The sequence below is a fragment of the Benincasa hispida genome, chromosome 12, assembly GCF_009727055.1.
Source record: "Benincasa hispida cultivar B227 chromosome 12, ASM972705v1, whole genome shotgun sequence".
Classification (NCBI taxonomy): Eukaryota; Viridiplantae; Streptophyta; class Magnoliopsida; order Cucurbitales; family Cucurbitaceae; genus Benincasa; species Benincasa hispida.
Window position 1 is genome coordinate 31,120,428 of NC_052360.1, and position 22,741 is coordinate 31,143,168.

The 22,741-nt window shown below is 33.1% G+C and overlaps 2 protein-coding genes across 3 annotated transcripts; one reads left to right on the forward strand and one right to left on the reverse strand.

Moving 5' to 3' along the window:
- The first annotated feature begins 9,150 nt into the window (after window positions 1-9,150).
- Window positions 9,151-15,265, forward strand: LOC120068363. Of its 2 annotated transcripts, XR_005479177.1 has the most exons (5): window positions 9,151-10,991; window positions 11,568-12,007; window positions 12,150-13,734; window positions 14,189-14,239; window positions 15,130-15,265. XR_005479177.1 is itself a non-coding variant. In XM_039020100.1 (3 exons), exons 1-3 carry the CDS (start codon window positions 9,507-9,509, stop codon window positions 13,621-13,623), a joined length of 3,399 nt encoding a protein of 1,132 aa, XP_038876028.1. In that variant the 5' UTR covers window positions 9,151-9,506; the 3' UTR covers window positions 13,624-14,016. The 2 variants fall into 2 exon arrangements, 1 of the variants encoding a protein (XP_038876028.1); XM_039020100.1 differs by lacking the exons at window positions 14,189-14,239; window positions 15,130-15,265 and having other exon boundaries at window positions 12,150-14,016.
- On the reverse strand, window positions 14,254-16,993 carry LOC120068364 (multicopper oxidase LPR1-like). Its single transcript, XM_039020102.1, has 3 exons — window positions 16,292-16,993; window positions 14,567-16,024; window positions 14,254-14,482 (listed from the first exon to the last, which is right to left on the reverse strand). The coding sequence occupies exons 1-3, from the start codon at window positions 16,475-16,477 to the stop codon at window positions 14,429-14,431; spliced, it is 1,698 nt and encodes a 565-aa protein (XP_038876030.1). The 5' UTR covers window positions 16,478-16,993; the 3' UTR covers window positions 14,254-14,428.
- Window positions 16,994-22,741: the final 5,748 nt, after the last annotated feature.

The following is a 22,741-nucleotide window of genomic DNA, read 5'->3' on the forward strand; positions in this document are numbered from 1 at the left end:
ACTTTTTTATTAAAATGATGCATGATTTTATGTTTCTTATGGTGGGATTTATACTATATGACATACAATATGATATATAAATAATTAAAATCATGCAACACATGTATAATTAAATAAAACAGTAACATTGGGCTGAAATTGGCATCCTAAACATTAATAAAATTAATATAACACTTATATTAATTTAATTAATGAAAATACAATTAATAATGGATATTAAAAATTAATAATAACAAAATAAAAAAACTACAAAGAAACTACTAGAGAGACTCGAATCCATGATCTGGAGATTTCTTGATGCGCACGCTAACCATCTGAAGCATTCCAACACTACTTTTTAATGCTAGCATTGCAACACTAGCTTTTATGTTGCCACAACATTGGGCCACGTTGCATGCAGCGTTGCAACGGTGTGGCTTGAGCGTTGCGACGCTTTGAGGTAAAAAGCTTGCTCTACTTCGCCCGTTCATCCAATTTGCTCAATTCTTGCTCCAAAATTTCACCAGTTTGAAGCAAGAACTTCATCACGAACGACATGAACAAATACATACTCAATTACATGAAATTAAACACCCAAAACACTGGAAAATTACAATTTTAAACACCTTTAAAGCAATAAAATCTAGGCCAATTTCGAAACCATCAAATATGCAAAAATCCATACATTCATAATGCATTGTGCAATCACCAAAACCCTGAATTAAAGTTCAAGAACAAAATTTAGAGATTCGAGATGGCTCTTATACCAATTAAAGGGATTGAAATTCCCCGTAGCGGAAGCAATTGAATGCATTGGTCTCTAAACTTCGTTTTATAAAACAGAAAAATACAGAGAGACGAAAACAATCAATATTAACTTAAATATGCTATCTACTGTGTTAATCAAACAAAGAAAAAAGATATAAAGGGAATCATATACCCTCGAAGACCAATTTTTTGCGTTAATCTCTAACGTGTGGTCTTCTCCTGATCTCACAAACATCACAATCGAACACCACCATGAGATCTTCCCCATTATTCTCAAGGACGAGAATTGTGCAGAGGTGTGGGCTTGCACTTAAAATTGGCATGAGGGAAAGAGAAGAGAAATGAGAGAAATTTTCTTCTTTCTAAAAACTATATGTTATATCACATATAATATAAACCATAGTTTATTATTCTCTCAAATAACCTAAGGTATTAATATGAATCACATTCATATTAATTTTAACCTATAGTTTTTATATGAATCACATTCATAAAAATAATAATTGAATCATATTCAAATTATAATACCTCTCAATAAAATATGTAAATTTAATATGAATCATATCTATATTAATTTTAACATATAGTTCCTATATGAATCATGTTCATATAATTAATATCTGAATCATATTCGAACATTTATTTCTCTCATAAAACTTTATAAATGTAATAAATCATATTCATATAATCAATATTTGAATAATATTCAAATATTTATTTCTCTCATAAAAATGTATGAACATTTATTTCTCTCATATCCATTTAATTAGTTTGAACAATTCAAATTAAATCAAAATTAATTTGATTCCCATTAGTTCTTATTGAGCTAACGAGGGGACCTTTTAAACCTATAGATTGAAGCTCCAATGACACGAGATTAATTTATTAAACTCTTTTAATCAAATTAATCAACATTCATTAACTGTCGGTCACTCCACTAAAGACCGACAGTTGAACAAATCACATTATAGATATATTTACGTCTCCATTCGATATAACTAATAACCAACACGTTGACTCTTCACAAATTGCTTGTAAGTACAATTGGGTCAAATTACCGTTTTATCTCTGTATTTACATCCAACTCTTTAAGTATCATTGATTCCTCTAATAAACAATTAGTAATAGTCCAACTAACCCCTCTAGGCCTATGATAGGGTAAGACACCTCATTGTTTAAGTCTCGGAATCAGTCCTTAAGGGAGTAATTTATCTTCTTGCCCTAACTATAGGGAATGAGTGAGTTCCTTCTTGGTAGTTGTGTTCCGAGCTCCCCAGTCGGATGAATCTCTAAAATAGTAGGCTTATTAAGTCGACGAATCTAGCCATTCTCACCCATACAAATCAAAGGATCCCCTCATAGGCAGGAGTTCACAACTCACTCAGGATTAAGGTCAAGTCACCTATGGTCATTCTGGTGAAATGTAAGTCTCTTCTAGCAATGATGTTATAAAGAGAGAATTAACATTCCGTGGTCCGGTCTTTATACAAACTATTTTGTATAAAAAAAACCCTCCCCCCTCCTCACACACACACACACGTCTCCACAATAATGATCAGGATCAGATCATTTGTAGTACTTTACAACAATTGTAACAACTACAAAGCAGACCATATCAGTACTGTTCCTAGGATAAGGCACCCGACCTTATCCATATACTACAGACCATTTAGGTTATCAATTAAACACGATCCATTTGTATGTCTCCACATACATGTTTAAGTTACATCAGATAACCTTGGATCTTAGGTTAATGGATTATTGCACAAGTAATGTAAAATCAATCAACCATAAATTCAACTAACATAAAACTATGACGCTTTAGGGCATACACCTTAACACTCTTCTTGGTTCACATTATCCTCTCCTACACCATGCTCAAAAACCCCTTTAACACGTACTTCTTCATCTTCTATCTCATTCTCCACACTTACATTATGTTCAAACCCCCCATGTGCACAAACATTATCCTCCTTACCGTACATTGAGGATGATGGATCATTATCCTCGGGATAGTATGGATAAATAAAGAAACTTTCATCAAATAAGTTATATGGGGAAATATTAATATTTAACGGGGTTATTGATGTAGCATAACCTAATGGAGAATTTTGTTCGAAGGAAGGTTGTGTAAGATAATAAGGTGGTGGATATTCTTGGGCTAAATTGTATGGAAAGCTTGGTTGGTATGAGAAACTAGGGTTCTTTAATTCACTATCGCCATACATAGGTTTCGATTTATTGATAAATAGATAGGGGGCCTACATGCGTCCTCACCATTGAAAAAGAACCTAAGTTCTTAATCATTTTGTATAAACTACATAGGTCTAGATCCAAAATTTTATAAACATCTTAGGATGAGATCGTGGTTATTTGAGTCAATCTTACTTAGGTTATACGACTCTAACAAGAAATCCTAAAAGCAAATGTCACCTCTTACATTCAAACCCCTTAGATCACCGCTTGCTTATTCTCATTCATCCTCATTCCAAATATCACCATACCAAACAAACACGTGAGACATTCTGCAAGTGAAGATAAAACTTACTGGCCACAAGAAAATTTATAAATAAATATTAAAAAAAAAAACCTAGGAGAAAGAATGTATAAATAAATATTAAAAAACGAGGAGAAAGTTAACTTAAGTTAACCAAGCCAAATTTACAAGAGAGTTAACCTGGCCAACTTTACGAGAGAGTTGACCTGGCCAATTTTACGAAAGAGTTGACTTGACCAACTTTACGAGACAGCTTGATTGGTTCAACTTCATGAGACAAAAGTTGAACAAATAAGCTATCTCATAAAGTTAAACCAACTCATAAAGTTGGATAAAGTCATCTTGGCAAGAAAGACAACTTCACAAGACCTTAATTAAATAAAACAGTAATATTGGACCGAAATTGGCATCTTAAACATTAATTAAATTAATATAACACTTATATTAATTTAATTAATGAAAGTACAATTGATAATTAATTATTACAAATCAATAATAAAAAAATGAAAAAATTGCAAAGAGACTACTAGAGAGACTCGAATCCAAGACTTAAGGTTTCCTGATGCACACGCTGACCATCTGAAGTGTTGTAATGCTACGCTTTAATGCTAGCATTGCAACGCTGGCTTTTACGTTGCCGCAACATTGGGCCACGTTGCATGCAGCGTTGCAATGCTTCGTGTAGCGTTGCAACACTGCGGCTTGAGCGTTGAGATGCTTTAAGGTAAAAAGTTTACTATGTTTCGCCCGTTCATCCGGTTTGCTCAATTCTTGCTCAAAATTTCATTGATTCGAAGCAAGAACTTCATCACGAATGACACGAACAAATACATACTAAATTACATGAAATTAAATGCCCAAAATACTGGAAAATTACAATTTTAAACACCTTTAAAGCAGTAAAATCTAGGCCAGTTTCGAAACCATCCAATATGCAAAAACCCATACATTCATAATGCATCATGCACCCATCAAAACTCTGAATTAAATTTCAAAAACAAAATTTAGAGATTCGAGATGGCTCTTATACCAATTGAAGGGATTGAAATTCCACGTAGCGGAAGCAATTGAATGCATTGGTCTCTAAACTTCATTTTATAGAACGGAAAAATACAGAGAGACGGAAACGATAAACAATATTAACTTAAACATGCTATCTACTGTGTTAATCAAACAGAGAAGAAAGATATAAAGGGAATCACATACCCTTGAAGACAAATATTTCGCGTGGTCTTCTCCCGATCTCACAAACACTGCAATCGAACACCATCACGAGATCTTCTCCGTTATTCTCAGGGAAGAGAAACGTGCATAGTGTGGGCTTGCACTTAAAATTGGTATGAAGGAATGAGAAGAGAAATGAGAAAAATTTTCCTCTTTGTAAAAACTATATGTTATATCACATATAACATAAACCATAATTTATTATTCTCTCAAATAACCTAAGGTATTAATATGAATCACATTCATATTAATTTTAACCTATAGTTTTTCATATTAATTTTAACCTATAGTTTTTATATGAATCACATTCATATAAATAATAATTGAATCATATTCAAATTATAATACCTCTCAATAAAATATGTAAATTTAATATGAATCATATCTATATTAATTTTAACATATAGTTCCTATATGAATCATATTCATATAATTAATATTTGAATCATATTCGAACATTTATTTCTCTCATAAAACTATATAAATTTAATAAATCATATTCATATAATCAATATTTGAATAATATTCAAATATTTATTTCTCTCATAAAAACGTATCAATATACATTATATTATATAATGTATCAATATACATTATTTAACTGTACCTTATACAATTAATTCCCTTTAATTAATTTGAACAATTCAAATAAATCAAAACTAATATGATTCTCATTAATTCTCATTGAACTAAAGAGGGGACCTTATAGACCTAAAGATTGAAGCTCCAATGACATGAGATTAATTGATTAAACTCTTTTAATCAAATTAATCAACATTCATTAACCGTCGGTCACTCCACTAAAGACTGGCAACTAAAATCTTCACACTATAGATATATTTACGAGTTCATTGGATAAAACTAATCAACAACATGTTGACCCTTAACAAATTGCTCGTAGTACAGTTAGGTCAAATTACCATTTTACCCCTGTATTTACATCCAACTCTTTAAGTATCGTTGATTCCTCTAATAAACAATTAGTAGTCCAACTAACCCCTCTCGGCCCAGAAGAGGATAAGAAGCCTCATTGTTTAAGTCACGGAATCAACCCTTAAGGGAGCAATTTATCTTCTTGCCATAACTATAGGGAAGGAGTGAATTTCTTCTTGTGTAATTTTGTTCCCAGCTCCCCAATCGGATGAATCTCCAAAATGGTAGGCTTATTAAGTCAGCGAATTTGGTCACTTTCACCCATACAAATAAAAGGATTGCCTTCATAGGCAGGAGTTCAAAACTTACTCAAGATTAAGGTCAAGTCGCCTATGGCCATTTTGGTGAAATGTAAGTCTCTTCTAGCAACGACGTTATAAAGAGAGAATTAACATTTCGTGGTTCGGTCTTTATACAAACTCTTTTATATAAGATATGCCTCCCCCCCAACCCCAACACACACATACACATATGTCTCCACAATAATGATCAGGATAAGATCATTTGTAGTACTTTACAACAATTGTAACAACTACAAAGTAGACCATATCAGTAGTGTTACCAGGATAAGGAACCCAACTTTATCCATATACTACAGACCATTTAGGTTAAACATGATCCACTTGTATGTCTCCATATACATGTTTAAGTTATATTAGATACCCTTGGATCTTAGGCTAATGGATTATTACACAAGTAATATAAAATCAATCAACCATTAATTCAACTAACATAAAACTATGACGCTTTAGGGCATACACCTTAACACTCTTCTTGGTTCATATTATCCTCTCCTACACCATGCTCAAAAACCCCTTCAACATGTACTTTTTCATCTTCTACCTCATTCTTCTCACTTACATTATGTCCAAACACCCCATATGTATAAACATTATCCTCCTTACCATACATTAAGGATGATGGATCATTATCCTCGGGATTGTATGGATAAATAAAGAAATTGTCATCAAATAAGTTATATGGGGCAATATTAATATTTAGTGGGGTTAGTGATGTAGCATAATCTGATGGATAATTTTGTTCAAAGGATGGTTGTGTACGATAATAAGGTGGTGGATATTCTTGGGCTAAATTATATGGAAAGCTTGGTTGGTATGAGCAACTAGGATTCTTTAAGTCACTGTCGCCATACATAGGTTTGGACTTTGTTGATAAATAGATAGGGGGCCTACATGCGTCTTCATCATTGAAAAAGAACCTAAGTTCTTAATCATTTCGTATCAAGTACATAGGCCTGGATCCAAAATTTTATAAACATCTTAGGGTGAGATCGTGGTTGTTTGGGTCAATCTTACTTAGGTTATATGACTCCAACAAGAAATCCTAAAAGCAAATGCCACCTCTTACATTCAAACCCCCTAAATTACCGCCTGCATATTCTCGTTCATCCTCATTCCAAATACCACTATAGCAAACAAACACGCGAGGCATTCTGCAAGTGAAGATAAAACTTACTAGCCGCAAGAAAATATATAAATAAATATTAAAAAAAACCTAGGAGAAAGTTGACTTAAGTTAACCAAGTTAAATTTATGGGAGAGTTGACCTGGCCAACTTTGCGAAAGAGTTGACCTGACCAATTTTACGAGAAAGTTGACTTGGCCAACTTTACGAGACAGCTTGATTGGTTCAACTTCATAAGACAAAAGTTGACCAAAGGAGCTATCTTATAAAGTTAAACCAACTCAACTTCCGTGTAAAGTTAGACAAAGTCATCTTCGCGAGAAAGACAACTTCATGAGACATCGGTTTTGAACTTTACGAGACAAATAAAAAAAACACCAGAAATAACTTTCCTACGTTTAATCATGCTCCAATATTTTTCATTTTTTAGTTTTCTCTCCACTTTTTTTTTCCTAAAACGCAAGAACTCTCTTTTATAACATAAATAAGTAAAAAAGAAGTAAGAATTTTGTTGGTTACTAAAAACTTTCTTTTAAAAGTAATTTTTTGGCTTCATTTTGCCGACTTTCCAAAAAAATAAAAGACCACTTTTCAGCATACATATCTCTTTTCGAACTCTAGAAAAAGGAAAGAAATTGTTCCTCTGAACTTGGGACCCTCTGAAAAGATTATTCCTCTGAAGTTGGGACCCTCACGTAAAGCGTATATTTTATAATGCTAGGCTCACATATGTTACTTAACATATTTCAATTTTCTCTATCATCAATGTCTACCATTAAAAACATATTTATGCATTTTATTCCATAATGGACGAGGTGATACTTCTTTCTTCTCCCTCTTCAAATTCTTCTTTCATGTCAAAGTGAGTTTAAATCAAAGGTAATTAGCATAATCTTCTTTTCTAGAAATCAGAGGTTCAATCTCCACCCACCGTTATTATATGGTTTGTGAGAGTGAATTATTGTCCTTATAACAAGAATGGAAGTTCATGAAACAAACGTTAATTCTTCTTTCCTATTCTTAATCTTTTGATTTTCATCTTAAAATTTGGGAACTGCTGTCTTTGTGACCATATAGTTTGTTACCATAACTTTCTTGAAAGGCATTAATAGAATACAATATGTCAAAGACATTAAGCTAAAAATTAGTTTTAAAGATAATAGATAAAAATAAATATATTAATCTCAATATAACATGCGACCTCATAAATTTTAAGTAGGTTTCAATCATGCTTCTATATTTTGAAATGTTTCATTTTTATCTTTAAAATTTAGAATTTGTTCATAAAAAATACTCTTGAAAAGTATTTTTCAATAAAATAAGATAAAAATTGATATGACGATTAAGTGTAAAAATTAGAAGGCATACATAACCTCATTTGTAATCCTATTTGAGTAAATTGACTTGACAAGTAAAAATTGATTGGATAAATGATTTTAACGCTATTTATTAAATTAAATAAATGATAATAATAATTTTAATCTTCTACATAAAAGTAAACAATATCACCTTCAAACTTTTATACATTAGTTGCCTAATCATTTTCCAAAACTTATTTTATTCCGACAGATTTTTTTTTTTTTTTTTTTTTTTTTTTTGCAATAATTTCAAAATTCGATAGTATTTTATGAAACAATTTTAAAGTCAAACTTAAAAGTGAAACTTTTTAGAATCTATGGACATAATTGAAGAACTTAGAATTTAGGAGTATTTATATAATTAAAAAAATAAGGTTAAAATACTATTTTGTTCGGTATGCTTTCAAGTTTGTTCAATTTTCATTATCCAATTTTAGACTTTGTACTTTGAATAAATCTTAAATTTAGTTCCACTACTATTTTATTATTGATTTTTTTATAAAATTTTTTTGTTATCTATAACATTCTTACTAAAAAATTTTAAAACATATTCACATATTGTATTTTCTTGCATGAAAATTATTATTATTATCTAAACAATTTCGATAGAAATTAACATAAAGTGACTAAATTTAATATTAATTGAAAATACATAAACTAAAAATTAGACATTTGAGAATAAAAGAACTAAAATTGAACAAACTTCAAAGTACAGGGACAAAAGGAATATTTTAATAAAAAAACAATAAAGATTTTAATTTTGGGTAGTTTTCAAATATAGAAAAATGAACTAATTTATTTAAAAATATTTAGAGTAGTTTTGTTATTTGAAATAATTATTCTGAATTTGGTCTTAAAAAAATCTATGAAAAGATTAAAAAAAAGAAAAGAAAAGAAAAGAAAAATTGTGATGAATTTTGAATTAAAAACTTTGTTTTGGGCTTAGGGCTTTATTGGTCCAAATCCGTTCAATTTGGGCAGGCCTCCCAGTTGCAGGCCTACGATTCTCCTATCCTCTTTCTCACCATTTCTCAACTCAATCGCCACCGCGAGCGTGGCGGCCGAAACACGCCGTCCGTCCATTTTGTTTTACCAAGAAACGGTGGCAAATCCGATTTGGGATTCACGATATTCTCCTCTCAAGCTTCAACAATGGCACCGTTTCGTCTTGCCCCTTCTCAGATTTCATTCCTCCTCAAATTTCGCTGCACTTTCTTCCTCTTCTCTCTTTTGGGATCGTTGCTATGTTTACTCCGGTGAGGCTTTCCCTCGTCTTCTCTGATTGTTAATCAACCAAACTGGACTACGCAACGAATTGGAGTATGACTGATCATACTTCCGACGATACCAAGCCGTCATTGAAGTCCCTTCCATTACAAGATTGGGAATCCCTCATCGAGGACTTCCACAGCGGCGGCCCTCGTCTTCACCGATGGACTTCTCAATTTTCCATCACCGTTTCTTCTCTTCTGGACTTGGTTCTGTCATCCATCCTCAAGCGGGATTTCCCTCTCAATCTCAAGCTTCAGCTCCTCCATTTCATCGATGAGTTTGTTTCCTTTTCCGATTCTTCCGATTCTGTTTTGTCTGAATCCGTACTTGAGCGTTTGATTGATACCCTTCGTGTGGTTTTACAATCTCCAACTTCTGATGGTCTTCATTTTACCTTCTCTCTCAAGGAGCAAATTATGGTTTCCACCACCTCCATTTTCATTTCCCTCGATGCTTTGCGTAATTTCGATGTTCGATTGCTTGAGAGCTTGACTGAATTGCTGCTTACTGTTGTCAATCGCCCCAATCATGGGATTGATAGGCAGGCTCGGGCAATTGCGTGCGAATGCTTGAGGGAATTGGAGAAAGCTTACCCTTGTTTACTGTCTCATGTTGTGGGACATCTATGGAGCTTGTGCCAAAGCGAGCGCACGCACTCATCCCAGAGCTATATTTTACTTTTCACAACCGTCATCAGTAGTATTGTTGCCCAAAAATCAAGTGTCTCGATCCTCAGCACGTCCATTCCTTTGGTTCCTTTCAATGTTCCACATTCTGTTCTTGCTCCAGATTCGATCTCGAATCGAGAGGTTTCTCCTGTACTGAATTCTAAAGAATTGAGGAGGGCAATAGCGTTCTTGCTTGAATCACCACAAATTCTAACTCCGCCTGCTATGGTGGAATTCATGACTATGATAATGCCTGTAGCTATAGCTTTGGAGTTGCAGGCGTCAATGTTGAAGGTGCAATTCTTTGGAATGATATATTCCTTTGACCCATTGCTGTGCCATGTTGTTTTGATGATGTATTTGCATTTTTTAGATGCATTTGATGAGCAAGAAGGCGAGATCGCTCGCCGACTTTTGTTGATTTCTAAAGAAACACAGCAACATCTGGTTTTCCGTATGCTTGCACTCCATTGGTTGTTGGGTTTATTCAGGATTGATAGTCCACTTGGAAAAAAGACGATTTCGTTTGCTGAAATGGGTTTGAGCTTCTATCCTGCGGTGTTTGATCCGCTTGCTCTTAAAGCTTTGAAGCTCGACCTTCTTGCCTTGACCTCAATACGTAGTACAATGCACAAAGCAGAGACTGTTTCAGGGGAAGATTCAGAATCAGGGAAGTCAGTGGTGAAGCTTCTTCAAGATGGTCTGGTATGCGTATCAGCTTTCAAATGGTTACCTTCAGGAAGCACAGAAACTGCTGTTGCTTTTCGTGCCTTCCATAAATTCTTGATCGGGTCTTCATCTCATTCTGTCTCTGACTCGAACACCAACAAAAGTCTTGTGGACTTCAACGTCTTCCATATGTTGCAGGTTCTTCACTGCTATATATTTTTTGTTACTGTTTTGTCGAAATTTACAATTTTCTTAACTAGTATGTCAAGGTGAATGGTTATAAAATGTCAAGAAAATTTACTACTCTTATAAACTTCTATTTTCCCGTATTATTTGCTGAATGTTGTTCTGCTGGAGAATATTGTATGAACTAAGAAAAATGTGAACAATATAGAACGTCATTTGAGATTTTTATGGTTTCATAAGTGCTTATCAGGCCTGGAAGCTTGAAATCTATGGAGTTTAGAATCATGAGCTAATAGAACAGTATCCAATTCTAGGGTTATCTCTATCTGGTGTTGTAGCGTGTGAAACCACGTCAATTTTTCTCTAATGGGCTAGAAGTTTAAAACATGTATGAACTTTTTCATATGGAGGAGTTGGGGGAGATAATTTTGTCCTAGCCTTGAGAGGCCTTTATATTCATGAGAAACAACTGAAGCCTTTTTTCTCTTTCTGCTTATTTGTTGTTAGGATGGGGAATGGTGGTTGACAAAAAAAAAAGAAAAAAAAAAAATCAACTGTATTTTGATGTTTCCAATATTTATTTTCCAGGAGATGCTTGTGGAGTTAATATTGGAAGGTCAGAGATTGGTTCCCGTTATTGTTGTTTTCACTGACCGCTTGTTAGGGTGTCAAAAGCACAGATGGTTAGGGGAGAGCCTGCTCCAAAAATTTGACGAGCATTTGCTTCCTAAAGTTGCAATCAACTACAAATTAGTATCTTGTTTCTCAGTATTCAATAGAATGGCTGAAAATGATACAATACCTCCCAGTGGATTGTTAGGACTTTTTGTCAAGTTCATGTTGTTTCTTGTTGAGAAACATGGACCAGATACAGGGCTGAAGTCTTGGTCTCTTGGAAGTAAGGTACTTGGCATTTGCCGGACATTGTTGATGCATCACCAAAGCTCTCGATTGTTTCTTAAAATGTCTCGTCTGCTTGCATTTACTTGCCTATATTTTCCTGACTTGGAAGTTCGTGATAATGCAAGGTATGTAAGTTCAAGATTCTCTCACGTTCTTTCAATTTCCTTCTTTTTATCTGGCTTATTTTGACAATTTGAAACGATGTAGATAGTATACAGACTTACAGACTTTTCCATTGAACCTCTCTTAGTTTTGGGTATATTTCAGGATCTACCTGCGTATGCTGACTTGTGTACCTGGAAAGAAGCTTAGGGACTTGCTAAAGCTTGGAGATCAACCCTTCGGCGTTTCACAAACTCTTCATTCTGGCACTTTATACAATGTCCAATCTCCACGACTTTCTCATGATCTCAAGAAGTGCAGAAACATCTCATCCTATATACATCTAAAACGAAAAATTCCATTACTTGTAAAACATTCTTGGTCCTTATCTCTATCAACTCTAGGAGTTGAAAATGATAAGTCTGGTTTTCCAGAGGGTATCATGGACACTGAAACTGTGGTTGAAGAAAGGGTGACCGAATTCTCTTCTAACATTGAAAAAATTAATCTACCTCAGGAGCCTTTGCGTGTGATGGACTCTAAGATTTCCAAGATTTTGGAGATACTACGGAGACATTTTTCATGCATTCCTGACTTCAGACATATGCCAGGGCTTAAAGTTACAATATTTTGTAGTTTAAGTTTTGATTCGGAGTCATTTAATCGCATTTGGGGAGGTGGTACATTTGCTAAGAATCTGGATGATATGGATAACCATCCTGCAATGTACGCAACCGTGCTCAAGTTTTCTTCTTCTGCATCATTTGGTCCCATTCCAGCCCGTCATATACCTTTTATTTTGGGGGAGTCTCCTGGGGATGAAGGTTCTCCTAGTTCAAGGGGGGTCTCCTCATTGGACATTGTTCCTATCCAGAATGGTTATGGGAAAGATGAAAGATTTAAGGCTCTGGTAGCAGTTGAATTGGAACCAAGGGAGCCAACACCAGGACTTGTTGATGTCTCAATTGAAGCTACAGCAGGAAGTGGCCAGATCATTCGTGGTCCGCTTCAGAGTATCACGGTTGGACTTGAAGATTTGTTTCTTAAAGCTGTTGTCCCGTCCGACATCTCAATGGATGAAATCCCTGGTTATTATTCAGATTTATTCAATGCTCTATGGGAGGCGTGTGGGACGTCTTCCAATACTGGGCGGGAGACATTTTCACTGAAAGGAGGCAAAGGAGTTGCAGCTATTAGTGGAACCAGATCAGTTAAACTACTTGAAGTCTCAGCGGCTTCTTTAATTGAGGCTGCTGAACACTACCTGGCTCCTTTTATTGTGAGCGTTGTTGGTGAACAGCTCATTCAGATTGTGAAGGATCGGAACATTATCAAGAATGTCATCTGGGAGGATATGGCATCTGAGAACTTCTCACAAGTGACCTCTGCAGTACCTGATCTTGATAGAGGCCCACTACGTCTTACATATTTTTCAAATGAAGACGAAATGGGAAGTCTTGTCAGTAGTTATAAGAGAAACATGGGTCACTTCCATATTTTGATATTTCTTCCACCAAGGTTTCACCTTCTTTTTCAGATGGAAGTTTCGGATTTTTCAACATTAGTTCGAATTCGAACTGATCACTGGCCTTGCTTGGCTTACATTGATGATTATTTGGAGGCTTTGTTTCTTGCGTAGGAGGAAACCAATTAGTTTCACTATCACCTTGGCAGACTCTCTAGATCATTTCATCCGGATTTGTTGTAGACTCTTGAAAGATGCCCGGGCACTTTCTTTTGGAGGGGGAGGGTATTTTTTTGGAAACCCTTAATAGATATACAAAATTAGTAAATACATTTGTAGTTTCTGCTCAAATTGTAGTTCTTTCTAAGTGCACCAAAGGAGGCCGATAAATTCTTTTCTTCTTTTCGTAGTTGAGTGGTTTAGCATTTTAAGGTTGGGTCATTATGCCAAAGGCTTAAAAGTTGCAAATGTAAACTAGAACTGTATTTATGATGCATACGACCACATGTATAATTTCTTGTGTTGTGAATTGTTGCCTTCTTATTTATATCCCAGAAAACGTTTTCAGTTTTTAATAAGAATGATATCGCAGAACACGAAATGGATTGTTGATTTGGTTCTGGTTAAACAAATAAGGTTAGAATGTGTATTAGTTTTGTTTGATTGGAACTAACATTTGGACAAATATCCATTGTATTGAAATCCATCTGTAATTGGTTTTTGTTCCTTTTTTTGCTAGGTTCAAGCGTTCAGGATTTTGCGCTTTCATGTAGGGGAACACTTACTCAAGGTAAGACACCAGAATGAACTCACCTTTTTATGAATTGCATACTCCATTCTAATTGGCTTTCTGTTATGTTTATTGGGTACAGTATACATTACAAAGCAAAACAGTAATTAGTTAATAACCATAGTTCGAAACATTCGTTTGGATTGAGTTGGATTGAGTTAGGTTGGTCTTGTCTCCCACAGCCTCTTCTCAGTAAACCAGCTTCAATGGTCTCATCATCGCATTGTCTTCATGATCCAGTATCTGCATTCATTTCACAACACTACACCAGTTATTTCTTCTCTCGCTTTAAAAACATTATTAAAAAAGATGTAACTTGCTACTTACATGACAATGGTACACGTAACCGGGTTCTGCAGTTGCATCGAATGGGTACGATGCATTCGAGTGTATGTGGGAAAATCTCACCAGTATCTTTGTCACATATCCAGGCATCATCTTGTACACATTCTTCCACCCTTTCTCATGACTATTTACTTTTATTCTCTTTCCACGTGCATGTTCTTCAATTTTGCACTTCACTGCATCATTCTTTTTCGTCATACAATCCTTAAATTCTTCCAGGTGAACCAACTCCGTTTGTTCCAATGCGGCCAATAGCCCCATGTGAATGTGTAATGGATGATTGTCTTCCGTTAGATTGATCACATACCATATCTCTGTGCTGCCTACCTTTGGCTTCTCTGTCACAGGTGCTTCATATGGTTTCCCGTTTAGGTATAGATGGGTCGGCTCGTCAATGTCGCTCGTGTATTCGTACATGGCAATGTACCGAGTATACGATACACTGGATAAATCTGGTTTCGGATATTTTATTAGTCTCTTGGGAACACGCTGCATTTCAACTTCTTTGTTTTTCGAAATGTAAAATTTCATCACTTTGCTGTTAGCTTCATTGACGGGGTCGCCAGATGGATAAGGGTAGGCTGCGTCGTTGGCTAGGATGACTGTGTCGCTTGTTGACTTTGAAAAATCAACCACCACGTCAGCAATCTCAGATGGTGCCAGTAGGATAGCTTTGGATACTACAGGTTTTGCAAGGTAGGCCGAGTCAGATGCCACCTGTATGAATCTAAGGCCATTGGTGAAGAAGAATCTGAAGAATCTAGCATTGCTGGCGTTTATGATGCGAAACCGATACTTGCGACGTCGTACCCTCATACGTGGCCAGGCTTTGCCGTTGACCACGATAACGTCGCCGAAGTATTCAGGTTGCCATTGGGGATGTATGGAAGGATTGTTGCCAGTGGAATTCATGAAGATAGAGCCATTGTAGAGGAAGCTTCGGTCAAAGACAAGCAACGGTCGGTCGAATTCACGGCCGTGGGGGAGCCGGAGCGGGGCCTCGACGTCGGGGTGGCGGATTATATAAGCTCCGATGAGGCCAGCGAGTAGGTTGACTCTAGTCAACCCCATGGCATGATCATGGTACCAAAGATTGCTAGGGTGTTGCTGATTGGTATAGTGATATGTCTTTTGGGTCCAGGAGGGTCCTTTGTCCTTGAAGCCATTAGTGAACCATGAGGTTGCATGGCCGTCGCTAGCCGGCGCGGTGATGCCACCATGGAGATGAACCACCGTTGGGACGCCGTTGTTGCTGGCGGGGATGGCGGTCGGAATTGTGGGGTCCCATGGAAGAATGTGCTTTGGAGGGAGGTGATTTAGCCACGTCACATACGTGGAGATGCCGTGGACGGCCTCGATTGTGGGACCAGGAACTGTTGCAGTGTCCTTGGAAATTCCGTAAGCAAAAACAGAAGTTGGGGGAAGATCTCGGTGAAATTTCTGAAATAAAACAAAACACAATAATAATAACAAATGATTCTAGGCCATTGAATTTAAAGGTGCAATAATTTCCCTTTTTTTTTAAGGGTGCAATAATTTCCCCTTGAGAAATCAATCCCAGTCAAAATCAGATATTTTCATTTTCTCTTTAAAAAAAATCTCATACGGTAGAATCGTTTATTATTCCAAATCCCACAATAATTCAACGAAGAATCTAGAAAAAAAAGTTTAAAAAAATGAAAAGAAAAGAAATGAAGAGAGACAAACCCATTTTTTGAGGAACATGCCAATCTGGAGATGGTTAGGATATTGGGCATGGAAGCCAAGGAGCTTGGGCATGTCGGGCAAGTCATCAACGAACATGGCCAGTTTCTTCCAACTTATAAGCTCCTCGGAATCACCAAAAACAGTTGCAGATAAACAGAAAAACATGAATAGAAACGGCAAAACCATTGTTGGAGGAGGAAGAGTTGAGGATAATTCTGGGGATTTAGATTTGGATTTTGATTTTGATTTTGGTTTTGTTTAGGAAGAGAATATATATATATACATAAATGGTGTGTGAGAGTGGGAAAAGGGAGTGATGGAGTTTAGAGAGAGAGAGATAGTGCGTAACGCCTTGGCTCTGTCTTTAATTTACTTTCCCTTTTCATTTTTCTTTCCTAATTTTTTATATTTGTTTCTGTTTGTTTTTACAATCTTTTTATTTGCTCTCTCTCTCCCCCTCCTCACCATGGATTTATAGATCCATAAATGTGACAGAGAATGATTACTTTTGCCTCAAAATCTTGAAGAGCAGTTTGGAACGTTTAGATAATATAGGATGTAGGAAATTCTGATGTCTATATTTTGGTGTACAGAGTTGTTATATCTTACTTGATATGTTTGTGTTTGGGTGTGCAGAGTTGTTATGTCCGAGTTCATTTGTCTGTGTTTGGGTGTGCGGATTTGTTATGTCCGAGTTCATTTGTCTATAATAATTTACCTGTATGAACACTTTTTTAAAAAAAAATCTTATAATCCAATTATTGTATCCATCCTATTTGAAATAAGACATTGATTGCATTTTTTTTATTCTTTCCAATCTTAAGATATGGTATACAGTTCAATTTTATATTATTCATTCCAAACTTCTCATCAAAGAAAGCCAAATGGTGTTACAAATTAGTGTTAATTTAGACCGGATATGAAATTCATTAAATCCATTCCATTGATTAAAAAAAAAATAGACTGAATATGAAATTCATTAAATTCATTCTCCTCAAAAGATTTTACATAATTTGATGGCCTTATACATGACCATTTTACAACTTGGTTAGAAATATTTGCATTCATATCTAAGGGCCACATGCCACGGATCATTTTTACATGTCATAAAAAATCAACAAATATATGATACCTATGGAATAAGGGACTTGGAGAAGTTACAAAAAAATAATAACAAACCAACTTGCAACACACCAAGAACATAATTAGTTAGTCTTGCCCAATAAACCCATGCAATACCTTTTCCTTATTAGTAGTGGAATAGCTAGAAAATTGTCTGTTCGCTGAATATCATTCACCAACAGATCTATGAGGGTCAACTGATCGTACTCCTCTAAACCCTCAACTTGGTAGATCTGTTCGATGACTTCCTAACGCCTCTTAAGCTCCAATTCATATTTCTCTTTCTGCCATTGTACAAGTTTCTCCATTTTACTTTCCTGCATGTCCATTGTTGTGCGTACAATGTCAAGCATTTCAGATTGAAAGGGAGTCTTCTTGCATTTCGTTCCTCCCGTATGTTCATATCAGGTATGCCTACTGATGGGTGTATCTGGCAAAATCTCATCCATCCCATCAATGATCGGTATGTTCATGTCAGGTATACTTTCTTGTTGCTCATTCCTCCAAATGTTCATTTGTTGCAAATGCTTGATCGTACGAGGTTTCACTGCCTTCACCAATGGCCCTATCTTTCCCAAATACGATTGAAAGCTCATCATAGTGGGGGAATGATTTGTGTCTCAAACCTTTCATGTTGGGATGGGACTACAAATAGGAACGTATATTATGTTAGAACATATTATTATATTAGAAAGAGTTCACAATTGTAAGATAATACTACTTTAATGTGTTATCTTACCCGAACCCATACATCGAAAACCTCTTCTCTACTTCCACACATTTGAACTCGTTGTTCCAACCAAATCCACTACATGCATTACTCAACATCTCAGCGATTGCACAATATTGTTGCTTTAAAAATCTAACCTTGCACTCTATTGTCGACAGCCCGATAGAACAACTAGGAATTTTTTCGATAAGTAGACATTGTAGTTGTTGTAGATAGTCAAGCTTGAATGTTCCATTGTCAGCTTGCCAACTTGTTTCTACCAAGTGTAGTAGTGACTCACTAATCGTGCATCTTCAACCTTTGTCTAAATGTGTTTTGTCATTTTCTCACGTCCTACCATTTAGCTACATACATATGTACAACTTAATAAAATAAATTGGGCACAGTTAGATAAACAAAATTTGAGTACGAATAGCATAGAACATGTTTCATCATTCACATGAATCAATTAACACAACATAAAGTAAGATAATTCAATACAGTAGATTGTTTGAATCGAAAGATAATATAATCTAAAAGTAGGAGGAAGTTATTCACAGTAAAGCTAATTGAACAAGAAGTGTTTATTTATTAATATTTTCATATTTATGTAGGTTCCATGTTAACATAAAGGGTGAATCAATATTTTTATTGTATTATAGAATAATCTATGAAATTAAAAAAAGCAATAAAATGTAACTAATGTAAATATAATATAAATAATTGACATGTTAATGCGTTTAAAAATTATAAAGTGTTTATTTATTAATTTAAATTTATTTTTTAGGCCCCATGTGTAATTATTTTCGTTTTTCGTTTTTGGTTTTTGAAAATTAAGCTTATTTTCTTTCATTTTCTTACTATGGTCTATATTAATCTTAAGTAGAAGAGTTTCATTCTTAACCAAATTCCAAAAACAAAGATAAGTTTTTTAAAACTACTTTTTTTAGTTTTCAATTTTTGACTTGGATTTTAAAAACATGGGTAAAAAGTAGATATCAAAACAAGAGGTTTAAGTGGTGAAAAGGTATTTAAAGGCTTAATTTTCAAAAACTAAAAACGAAATAGTTACCAAATAAAGTCTAAATTTTTTGTTTTTATAATTTTTTCAGAAATAACCATTGAAATTTTCGTAAAATTAAGACGATATTTTCATCAAAATCAACATTTTAAACTTTGTTTTATTTCTAAATTTGAATTCGATATTTTATTTCGTATTACATCTTCATAGGTGTGTCTTTTGTGTGTGTGTGTAATTGCAATAAGTAACACTTTTATGGAAATAATTAAATGTATTGCAATATATTTTAAAGAATTGCAAATTTACTAAAATTTATTTAATGATAGACTGTTGATATAATTCTGTTAGTGATATGGTCTATTTTTGATAAAATCTTAGAACTAAAACTAAATTTTGTTATATTTGTAATTTTTTTTCATTGTGCTATATTTGTTAATACCTTGAATATGCTTACTATATTTGCAATTGTCCCTTTCCTTTCCGACATAATGTGAGATGAGAGATCAAATATTTGATTTCAAGGTTAATAGTACATGGTTAATTCTATTTGAATTATGGCCACGTTTACTAATTCGTTATCAAAATTGTCGCAATCGTGATTTGGGAATGAGCTCCCTCGTCTCAGATACAAAGCGAAGGAGGTTCAATCAATTTTTTAAAATGTAAAAATAGGAAGAAGAAAGGAGAGGGGAGTAGAAGATCATGAAAAGAAAAAAATAATAAAGTAGAAGTTAAAAATAATAATAATAATAAGAGGGGGCAACCACGACAATCATAAGGATGGAAAAGAGAGGAAGAAGGAAGAAGGGGAAGAAAAAAGGATTTAATAGTTCTTATTTTAAAAAAGAAATTAAAAAATATTTTATAATAAAAATAAACGGTCACGTTACAACAATGATAAAAATACTACCAAATTCAAATTTTAGAGATTTGAAATTGAAAATTTAAGGATCAAGAAATGCTGTCAAAGCGAATTCAAAGGATCAAAAGTATAATTTTTTCCGAAACAAAAAAGTTAGAGCACAAATATCTCAATTACTTTACGATGCTACCAAACACAAACCTAACACTTAATGGAAGTTAGCTTTAAATTTGAGAGTACTGGTCTTTTTAAGTAGAATATTCTGTCTATAAGCACAACTAGAAGAAGTGTACTGATTTAAATATTAACTTTTAAAAAATTAATTACAAATTCAGTGGGTGAATATATAAATTGGTATCATCTTAGAAGGTGTCTAATATATGTTTCTAAATTTTCAATTTTACATTTAATAGTTTTCAAAATTTTATAAAGTTTCTATTGAGTACTTCAACTTTCAATCTTTTGTTAAATAGATTTTATTGTATTTCAAAATTTCAAAATTTATTTATTTATTAGATAAAAAGTTGAATTTAATTGTGTGCCTAAAAGATTAAACATTCAATTTTATTTATAATAAATTCGTAAATTTAAAAATTATGTCATAACAATTATAAAACGGACAATTTTCACAAATAAAAAAAAGGTAAACTATTTATAGAAATAACAAAAAAAAAAAAAAAGAATACGGACAAACTTTTATCAACGTCTGTTGCATAGTATCAATGATAAACTTCTAGCCGTTTCTATCAGAGATAGATACTGATAAACTTCCATTAACTTCTATCAAAGAAGGTTAAATTTTGTTATTTTATATAAATAGTTTCTTTATTTTTTATTTTTGAAAATTACATTGTAAAAGATCTAAATACTCAGACACATTTTCCAAGTATAATTTTTTTTAAAAAAAAATATTTTTATTTTGCTAAAAATATTTTTCATTATTTAAAAGTCCTACCAAAACCCCCTCCCTTTTAAGCCATTTGCAAGATTATTTTCCTTTATCAATAATTAATTTAACAAGAGTTCTACACTTCCCTATATAACTACAATAGATAGAGAAAAGTTATTTATTTTATTTTATTATTATTTTTGTGTAGTAAAGACTTTTTCTATAATAAGAGGAAAAAGTAAGGATGAGATTGATCCTGAAATTTTGCATATTGGGAAAATATGCATTAGTGGACCATGTGGGATGGATTTTTAATTAAAATTTCTAGAATTTAATACATTATTATTAAAGTATGATAAGTTTATTTTCAAAATTTCTAAAATTAAATAAGATTCAAACACTTAAATAAAAATTCCAAAAATATTTGTTATAGAACTTTTCTAAAGATTTAATATATTTAATAAAAAGAGTAAATTAAAATTTAGAATTCACTTTGATCATTAAAATTTTGTACTCATAAACTAATAAGAACATTTGGATAGTATTGTGACAATGAAAGAAAAGTCAAAAGGGGGAAAATTCTACCTCTCTACTACACTAGTGTTTGATATGATGTGAAATGAATTAAATCAAAGTTGTCGGTTTGTTTTTGTCCTGCCCAATAAAATACAATAAAATAAAAGATCGTTTTCAAATAAAGAAAAATAAACCAACAGATATATAAATATAATAAAATATCATTATCTATCCGTGATATATCGTGATAAACATCTATCAAATCCTGATAGATGTCTATCACAGTCTATCGCAATCTATATAAATAGTGACATTTGGTTACATTTGAAATTTTGTTCAATAGTTTCATCATTTAAAACAATTATTTTAAAGAGAAAGAAGGTAAGAAGAAGGGAGAAGTGCATGTCTTTTTGCAAATTTCAATTAAAATTAAAATTATTATTACTATTTTTTCTTCACATATGGTAGAGAATTAAATATCAGAACTCGAAATAAAATATTACAATTTCATGTCATTTAAGTTAAGGTTGAGGTTGGCAATTACAAATATTATTTTATTTTAAGTTTATATAATTTTTTTTTAAAACATTCAACTTTATTTTACCACTTCCTTTTAAAATATATATTTTATCATCTACTTTTTTTTTTAAGAGTAATTATTTCAAATAATAAAACTTTTAAAAATATTTTTAAATATAATAAAATTGTAATATTTTATTATATTTATAAATAAATTAACTTATTTTTCTATATTTGAAAAGATTTTTTTATATAAAAAGACAACTATTTTGAACAATCAAGATTAAGAAATACTAGTTATCATTATTATTATTATTATTATTATACACATACATTTTCGAAGCTACAACCTAGAATCTCTTTCCAAAGCTAAAATGATTATTTAAAAAAAAATAAAATAAAATAAGAAACCGAAATAGTCATTTTGATAGTTAAAAACTAAATAAAATAAATTTGAGTTTTAAAAGTTTAATAATCTAGAAATTAAAGTTTAAATGTGAAAAATAATTTAAATTAAAATTTAAATATGAAAAAGAATTTAAATTTTAATTATAATAAATTAGTAGGTAGTATATATGTTTTGTTTATGGTGTGTCCAGTAAATAATAATATTAAAATATTTTGTGATGCAACTATTCCAAATTTTGTGAAGGGTATGTAGATTTTGCCTGTATTCTCATTTTGGAATTTAATAATTAATATTCAATTTAGATTATTGGTTTTATATGGTGTAAAAGTGGACCAAAAGGCTAAAAAAATACCCAATAAAAAGTCATGTTTGTTTAAGTCATTATGGAAGGTTGGTGTATGAT

Excerpts from the sequence above, each read along its gene's own strand:
- LOC120068364 (XM_039020102.1), bottom strand. The coding sequence starts at position 16,477 with ATGGTTTTGCCGTTTCTATTCATGTTTTTCTGTTTATCTGCAACTGTT. Across the intron at positions 16,025-16,291 it reads GCATGTTCCTCAAAAAATGG|AAATTTCACCGAGATCTTCC; the intron begins GTTTGTCTCTCT and ends GTTTTATTTCAG. Across the intron at positions 14,483-14,566 it reads GTTACGTGTACCATTGTCAT|ATACTGGATCATGAAGACAA; the intron begins GTAAGTAGCAAG and ends AAATGAATGCAG.
- LOC120068363 (XM_039020100.1), top strand. The coding sequence starts at position 9,507 with ATGACTGATCATACTTCCGACGATACCAAGCCGTCATTGAAGTCCCTT. Across the intron at positions 10,992-11,567 it reads ACGTCTTCCATATGTTGCAG|GAGATGCTTGTGGAGTTAAT; the intron begins GTTCTTCACTGC and ends TTTATTTTCCAG. Across the intron at positions 12,008-12,149 it reads GAAGTTCGTGATAATGCAAG|GATCTACCTGCGTATGCTGA; the intron begins GTATGTAAGTTC and ends GGTATATTTCAG.